General features: G+C 41.8%; 1 protein-coding gene across 1 annotated transcript; it reads left to right on the top strand.

Annotated features, from left to right (window-relative positions):
* Positions 1 to 301: 301 nt before the first annotated feature.
* Positions 302 to 8,747, top strand: LOC115812455 (zinc finger protein basonuclin-2). Its single transcript, XM_030774934.1, has 7 exons — positions 302 to 343; positions 1,890 to 1,952; positions 2,845 to 2,947; positions 3,518 to 3,753; positions 6,708 to 7,271; positions 7,362 to 8,433; positions 8,653 to 8,747. Exons 1-7 carry the CDS (start codon positions 302 to 304, stop codon positions 8,745 to 8,747), a joined length of 2,175 nt encoding a protein of 724 aa, XP_030630794.1.
* Positions 8,748 to 9,061: the final 314 nt, after the last annotated feature.

The following is a 9,061-nucleotide window of genomic DNA, read 5'->3' as shown; positions in this document are numbered from 1 at the left end:
AGGACTTTAGAACCAGGGAGGCCAGATCCTCTGTCAGAGACAAGACCAGACAACCTTCTGCAGATCTGGAGAATTAAGCAAGACTTGAATAAAGAATAACCTATCCAGGACAGAAGGAAAAAAAGGGAACCCAACACTGCATCTGAAGCTCCAGGCCAAAAGAAGGGGAAGCAGAGTGCCAGAGAGCCCAGGAAAGAGCATTTGAGTGGGATAGAGAGACAGTGAGTGCTGGGTGTTCTGGAGGAGCCCCATGCTGTTCAGCAGTATATTGACCAAAGCAGAGTCAAGTCCTGCTGGAAACATGGGAACATGGAGACATACACTCCACAGAGTCAACCAGCAGGTAGGTGACACTCAGACACGCACGCACGCACGCGCACACACACACACACACACACACACACACACACACACACACACACACACTTGTTCTGTTATGTCAGAGGGGACATGCTTTCACAATATATTTTTATGTCTTCTTATGATTACAATACACACACACACACACACGCAAAACTGAGTTCAGAATTCTCTACGACTGTGCGTGGTTAGGTTACATTGCTTGAGTATCACTAAGGTTTTTATAGAATCAACTGTAAATGGAAATTGATTTAAAAACTTGTCATAACTTACTTATGCATGTGTAGCCCTGGACACAGCCAAAGAAGCTCCAGGACCTCATCTCTGTTCACCAGCCAGCCAGAGTTGAGAAAAAAGTATATTGAGTTTTTTTTTTCTTCCACCATTAACTATGCCACTTATAATCATGGTCCCAGTTTTATTAGTATGTTTTTAAACGCACCATTAGTAAACAGCGGCCTCCAACATTTGATTCAAAATATTATTCTCCTACTACACTGAGTTTCAACAGCAGTTAGTAACTAAATTCTGTGTAATGTAATTTAATGTAATGTAATGTAAATGGGTCTTAAATGCAACAACAACAGGCTGACCAGTTGAAAGTTGTTAACAGATGTACTGTCACAGTTACGAGGTCCCACTGGTTTGACACCAGTCTATTTACCTCTTATATGTTTCCCTTACATTTTTTTAACCGATTTTATAAGACCTTACAGTAGTTTCTCTGAGATCAGAAAACAGCGAGATTTCTGTTTAGGGGCGATCTTACATGGGTTGCTGTTCTTGTAAAACTGCTGATTTGTCACTTAATGAAATGTTTTATTAAACATTTTAATAAAATGTATCCAACTGGGATGTCGTTATGAGTGTTTAATTAAATTAATTAAACTGCAATAACATGACAGTTTAATAAAAAATAAAAATTTGTGACTCATTCAAATATAATGAAGTTGGATGTGATCTTTGCAAATTAATTTGTGTAACACAAATACGAATAGATGGTAGGCTTAGGTTTTTTTTTGTTTGTTTTTTTTTAAATGGTATTCTCAAATTTTTTAAAAATCTTGAAATTTACAGTTGGAATGTTCTGGTAAGAGATTTTCTGATGGACCACGAAACGAAACAAACGTATGGTCATATTTTTGTCAAGAGATCTGAATAATTTTTTTGGTATGAATCATGCTGTGTTAGAAATATGCTTAACTTTGGAAATGTTACAAAACTGTGTTTGTGTGTGTGAGAAAATTTCAATCACTTTCATTTTCATGACCAGAAGCTTGAAAGCACAGAGACACATACTGAGAGTAATATTTTAAACAAGAATGTTAAAAGAACAAAAACACGAAAATGACAAACCAGTGATGGAGAAATAGAATATTACATTTGGGTGACTGCGGAAAAATCCATCAAAAAGGATCAGATAATGTAGCATGTATTCATTAGGTCACACAGGGCAATGTCTCAATGTAACATTTTCTTTCTTTCTTTCTTTCTTTCTTTCTTTCTTTCTTTCTTTCTTTGGCATTTAGGATATTGTTTCAAGGTCCTCACTGAAGTGTAATGTTCCAAGCATGACACGAGACCTGGAAGAGGTACAAACTCCAGTTCAGATGTTTTTTTCTTCGCGATAATTTCTTTTGTTTGTAGGTGTACAGGTATACAGATACAGATAGTGCACTAAAAATAACAAGAGACAATAAGCTCTTTTGATCGCGACCTTGGTTTTGTGTAGCTATTGTAGTAGGTTGTTTAATTGTGTGTATGTGTGTGTGTGTGTGTCTGTGTGTGTGTGTTTGAAAATAATTAGGGCATATTACCCATGCTCCGTCCCTTGTTAGATAATCAGAGAGGACTGGGCTTTTGCAGCTGCTACTGGGAATGAGTCTGTGTGTGTGTGTGTGTGTGTGTGTGTGTGTGTGTGCGCGTGTGCGTTGGGGATGTCTGAGGGATTGGCAAATCTGGCTAAAATTGGACAGTGTGTCACCAAGAGTATTCCCTTACAAACACACACATACACATGGACTGTTAAAGTGACAATATATAACTCTGGAGTGCTGAGTGAGAAAAGTTGTCCACCTATTATGGATGAGCAGGAAAAATTGCTAATTTTATAGATGAAGTGTATAAATAAGCTCTCTCCACCCCTAAGGCTTAAGAAGATGGTGTTTTACTTTTCTATCATCTCAATAATAGAAAGAGGAATAAGTCATAAAAAATATAACAAAAACATAAAATATAAAAAAACATAAAAATGTTGTTTGCCTCAGTAATAATACCTTAAATATTTTCTCCAGCCTGTAAATGTCTCACATTAACAGAATTTTACGTGAGCTCCGAGTGCGATATTTCTGAGTGTAATTAGCGCTTCTGGAACAAATGACGTGACACTGAGTACATACATGTATCCGATGACCCTGTTTATGAAATTTAAATATAACTACATAATTTTTTCTCTCTCTCTCTCTCTCTCTCTCTCTCTCACAGGTTATCAGTTGTACTCAGGTGAACTGCTCATGTGAGTGTTTCCAGCCAGGCAAGGTCAACCTAAGATCCTGTCAGCAGTGTAAACACGGCTGGGTTGCCCATGGTGAGACACATCTCTGTTCTTTATTGAGTCTGATTGTCGTTAAAAGCTAGGAAATGACACCTGCCTCGTCTGTGCACAGCCGGCTCCTGAGACAGTGGCAGAAAGGAAAGGAATACTGTGGTTGGAACAGTGTTTGACAGACAGGAAGAAATGTTTCTTCCTTCCCTTGTCTTTGACAGGATACTCTCTCCTGTGATCCTCCCCTAAACTCCATACTGATCACCCCTGCAATCTGTTATTCAGACGAAAAAGAGGGCAGAGTGTCAAAGTTGTCATAAAATCAAAGTGAAGTCAAACAGGTGTAATAGAGAAAGGTTTAACACACATACCTACACACACACACACACACAGAGTGGGGGTGTGTGTGTGTGTGTGTGTGAGTCGAGAGCGTATGAGTGTGTGCCAGAGCTGAAAGTTTGCCGGAGGATTTGTAGACAGCTGCACCTGGGACTCACTCTACAGTCTCACCTGTTTAAAGCTTAAGGTTTACGACACTGTCAGAATGTAAAAGTTCTGTCATTAACAGGTGTGTGTGTGTGTGTGTGTGTGTGTGTGTGTTCCTCTTTTCAGCGGTGGGGAAGCTGAGTGGGCAGGAGTCACTGTGCTCTGGGCAGGTGGAGATTGTTCAGGCCAACGTGGTCTTTGACATTAGCAGTCTAATGCTGTACGGTACTCAAGCCTTGCCCATTCGTATGAAGATCTTACTGGACCGTCTCTTCAGCGTCCTCAAACAGGAGGAGGTTCTGACCATCCTCCATACCCTCGGCTGGACTCTACGCGATTATGTCAGAGGATACATTCTGCAGGTACATTATCCATCCCTCTTTTCACTCACCATCTCTTCTCCTTTCTTTCTCTCTTCTCTATCTATCTCCTCCTCTCTCTTTTTTAGTTTGCTGTCAAGCAAATATCAGATCAGAAGGTATGTGTTAGACACAGTGAAAATAAATAAATAAATAAATAAATCTCTCCTTCTACCAGTTCAGGGTTTTTCTTCCTTTGGGACCTGTTCTATTGTCAGTCTCCATAAGGCAGCATTTCTATTTGGTTGATTCCATTCATCAAATGAAATCTGACGGAACTGTTCGTTTAGATCTTCGTCAAAAATCAGAGGACTCGTTCTTAGAACTTTACTTCTGGTCCCTTCACTTCTGTTCAGAACGAGAAAAGACACAGACTGACGTGTCTCTGTGGCAGATCTGTGTGTCATTCATGCAAAACTCGCCTCGCATCTGTTCTTAAAGACGTATGTGTGTGTGTGTGTGTGCGTGCGTGTGTGTGTGTGCGTGTGTGTGTGTGTGTGTGTACGTGTGTGCCTGTGTGTCACTTGTGTGACAGAGGAACCTGAGTTCAGAACAGACACCAGGCAGCGGTTTTCCAGGCAGCTCACAGATGCTTTCGTCTTTATGCCACTGTGCTCTGAGCTCCGCACGTGTTAGATTTACTTCAATCCTAACATGCAGAAAACAGAAGGCTGAAAAAAAAGAAAAGAAAAGAAGAAAATCTACAAACACAAAGACATGTTCTGTTGGCCACCAATTTACAGTCTCATTAGTTCTCAATCAGAGAAAATATGATTTAAATATTAAAACATGCAAACTCAAGGGAGCTAATCTGTGTAGTTCTGCCTTTAGTGTTGGCTGTGTTTAGTTAAAAGCTTAACACTGAGAGTCTGTGTCTTGGGTTAATGTCATGAAAAGAAAATAAAAGGAAAGGAAATAAGAAAAAAAGGAAATATTTCACAGAGAACGAAAACAGAATAGAGAAAACAAGATGTTCGCCAGTTCTTCTACAATCGTATACATACACTATCTAAAGGATTTTTTTCACAAACAAGAAAAGAATATAGAAATAGAGAAACTGCAGGAAGAGTACTTCTGGCGTGACTTAATATACATGTGGTCTCATATAGAATATGACATGCAATACAGAGTGGTTCAAACATCATGCTTTCCAGTCAGGTTAAAATCTGATGCTCCTTTACAGACTCCTGTCGTAGACCAAATCACGCACACGCACACATACACATACATGCACGCACACACACACACACACCCACACACGCACATGTACACACACATACACACACGCGCGCACACACACACACACACACACACGCACGCACACACACACACACACACACACACACACACACACACACACACACAGACTACTATCATTATGGGAGCATAGTGGAGTTGAGGTGTCATGACCTCCTAATCCAATTTAAGACAGACGCTCACGTTTACGGAGTCCTGACAATGATGATCATGTCATTAAGATAATATCACTGGTTATACTGGTGTCATGGTTCTAATCTAATAACCATTGTGTGTGTGTGTGTGTGTGTGTGTGTGTGTGCGTGCGTGTGTGTGTGTGTGTGTGTGTGTGTGTGTGCGCGCGTGCGCATGTGTGTGTGTTTTTGTGTGTTTTTAAATCAGTAATGGGATTCTGTTGGATAATTGCACTGTCATATACCAGACCTCTTTCTGTCTGTCCAGTATAAACTGATGACAGGACCATTAACAAAGTAAACCTCTGTCAGCAGCAATGCACGATAATATACAACAGAACACACACACAGACACACCGACAGACACACAGAGGGACATACAGACACACACACACACACACACACACACACACACACACACACACACACACACACACTGAGTGATTTCTTAGGCTCCCCCTGTAGCTGATTGTGAAGAGTTTTTGTCTTGTTGATCAGGAGTGTCCCATGCTCAGGATTATGGGTGTGAAGGGTTGCTGGACCACGCTGGCTCACAAGGATTGCTCTCCTTCTTGCAACTATCTGACAATCAAAGGCAACTGAGCCACTAGTGTATTAGTTATAATTAAGCAAGTTATAAGTTATAATTGCTGTTATTGTGATTGAATTAGCTGTCTCTAGGCTTTTTTTCTTAGTCCAATTTAACAGTAACTTCGTTGCCATGGAGAAAAAAAGTGCTACAGGCTTGTACCCTCTGGTTAAACACGGGCTTGCTGAGAGAGGAGGGGGTGGAGCTGCTGTAATGTATATTTAAGAACAAATCCAACATTTAGTATTCATGTGTTCAAGGAATTCAAGTAATTCTCTCTTTCTTTGTCTATGTCCTTTCTCTGTTATTGCTCTTCTGATCTCTTCTCGTCTGTTCTCATGTCATTCTATGGACCAATTAGTACATATCACTCTTTGAAAGGGAGAGGAAGATAGAAACTGAATCTTAACAAGCATGTGATGCTCTTCAACTGATAAATGTCACATATGGAGAGAAACACACACACACACACACACACACACACAGCCCAAGGATGAAGTCTGTAGGAATGAGCTGATTATCATAATTCAATTTATAATCTAAAATTATACATAAGAAGAAGAATTTTCTCTCACTCTGAATAAGTTTACGACATGCAAGGGTCACACTACTCATGCAATTTTTTGTCAGAATTTGAACATCAAAGATTGAGCAAAGGATTGAGTTATAAACAGTTTATAACTATAAATTATAAATAGTTTATAAACAACTATTATCAGAAAGATACACAATTCAGAAAAACTTCAGCAAACACTGAGGTGAAAATCTCCTTCCTGAATATTTGAATCCATGTACAAACATCCATTAACTTTCTTATCTATAAACTGTGCTCTTTTCTTACAAGGTGCTGGACCACTAAGTCATCAAGAGTCTTTGTGATACAAAAACCATAATGAGCATAAACAAATTTTCTCTTCTGTACCCTAATGCTTCTGTAGGATTCCATGGGGAAGGTTCTAGACCGCTGGGTGATCATGTCTCAGGAGGAAGAGCTGGCGACCTTGCATCAGTTCCTTCGTTTTGGCGAAACCAAGTCCATCGTTGAACTTATGACGGTTCAGGAACAGGAGGGCCTCCTGGCATCCAGTATTAGGGAAACAAAATCAGACTCAGACATCCAGTCATTCATCAGAAGCACCAAACTTTGCCCTAGCCCCAGGTTACAGTTTCACACAGAAAATGGTAGAGTCAGAAGCCAGGCCTCCCCAAGCCTGCATCACTTTGAGAACCTGCCGGGGGGGAACCTGTCATTTCTGCTTCCCTTTCAATATTTGAGTCTATCCACTGCCCCCCAGCAAGGCTCGGAAACCACACCCTCACATGTATTAGAGTCAGCCACCCTGGCCCCAAGCCTGCAGCAGCCTGGCCAGGTAAAACACAACAACAACACCGACAGCAGCCAATCAGAAATGGCATCTCCATATTTCTCACCAGTCAGAGCCAGCAACAGCCCTAAAACCATCACAGCTAATGGGAGAGGGGATCCAAAGAGGATCCCCAAAGCCATGGATTTCAAGAGTGCGTCAGATAGAAACATATCAGGATCAACGAAACAGCAGAATCACCTGCAGTACACCGGCAGTCTAAACGAGTGCATTTCATCAGTCAAAAGCGAGTCTGCACTCCTGTCGCCTGCCTCTTCCTCTTGTTGGGGTTCACGAGAGCGTAAGCTGGGAGCAGCCATGAGGAAGGGCCGCGTGTGCTGTAATGCTTGTGGAAAAACTTTTTACGATAAAGGGACGCTGAAGATCCACTACAATGCCGTGCACCTGAAGATCAAACACCGTTGCACCGTCGAGGGATGTAACATGGTCTTCAGCTCGCTGCGCAGCCGCAACCGCCACAGCGCAAACCCCAACCCGCGTCTGCACGCGCCTGCCCTCCGAAACACCCGCTCTCCAAAACCCCCCCAGCACTCAGTCACGGTCTCACCCAGCGAAGGAAAGCCCCAAATGGGTCTGTCTCCCCTGAGCTTCCCTACTCCTCCAGTCCTGGAGCCTCAGCAAAGTTCACTGATCTTTCCACTGGTGAAGACTGTGCAACCATTGTTACCATTTTACCAAACGCTGCTGTCGTCAGGGAATACGGTTAATCCCTCTATTTCCACATCCTCAAGTCCAGTGATCAGTAAGACGAGCAATGACAAAATAGAAATCAATCTACAACTGCACACTCAGCAGTTCCAGAGATCTTTCTTCGGGGACTCTCCGTTACAAGGCGGGCCCGTTTCAAGACCACAGACCACTGACTGTGTCTCAAACGTTGGGAGTGAACCAATGCCCAAGAAGAAACCACGGAAGTCCAGCATGCCGGTGAAAATTAAGAGAGAGGCTCCTCCAGAGCAGGAGAGATGTGACTATGAAAATGACAGAAATGATGATGATGAAATAAAACTACAGTTCAGCAACGCTCAGAGCCATATAAATGGAAGAGAAATCAATGGTAAGTGCTACCAGTCTCACTCAAACAACAGCACCTGCTTCAAAGATGACAACCATGCTGCGACAATCCACAAACCTCATGAATACAATCACACAGGTTACATGTATGACCAAGACAATGGCATCCAATGTGATCATAATGATGGAGATAAAAATCCTGGCAATGCGGAGGAGAACAGGGGTGAAGAGCCAGGACAAGCCACAGAGGGCTGTTCTCAGAACAGTGAGAGAGATGACTATGACAAAGCGGACAGTCATAGAGGACTGGAACACAGAGGAGAGGAAGAAGAATGGAGAGAAAAGAAAAGAAAGAGGGATGAAGGTGAGGAGAGGTGTCACCGTCCCTTAAAGATCAAAGATGAAGTATTTGATCCCAGCTATGACCTGCACTGTAACAGATATTACCTCACAAGTCTAAGTGAAAAGGCTGTTATCACCATAGCAACAGAACAGCTGTCCTCCCTCCAGGAAAGATTGGCTGCCACCGTGAGGTACCAGGATAACGATGAGCGTGAGAAAGAGGACAGAGATCACTGAGAGATGGAGATCAGCCATTAACACTGGTAAATTTCTCAATTCTCTCTCTCTCTCTCTCTTTCATTTGTGTAATTGTATTTCCTTGATCTCTTTAAACTCTATTCCTCAGAGTTAAGTCAGTCAGAAATTTTTAAGTAAGTCAGAAATTTTTAAGTCAGTCAGAAATTTTGTAGTAAGACTGTGGTGATGGGTAGTAAACGTGTAACCGTGTTCTTCTATTACAGGAACAAAGGCAGTTTTCTCACAAACTGCTGCCAAGACAAAGAAATCTTCTCGTCAAACAGACGGCACATTTTGTTAAACATGGCAACGTG

The sequence above is a fragment of the Chanos chanos genome, chromosome 5 (assembly GCF_902362185.1).
Source record: "Chanos chanos chromosome 5, fChaCha1.1, whole genome shotgun sequence".
NCBI classification, from domain to species: Eukaryota; Metazoa; Chordata; class Actinopteri; order Gonorynchiformes; family Chanidae; genus Chanos; species Chanos chanos.
Note: the sequence above shows the minus strand (reverse complement) of the source record. Positions and strands in the feature narration are given on the sequence as shown.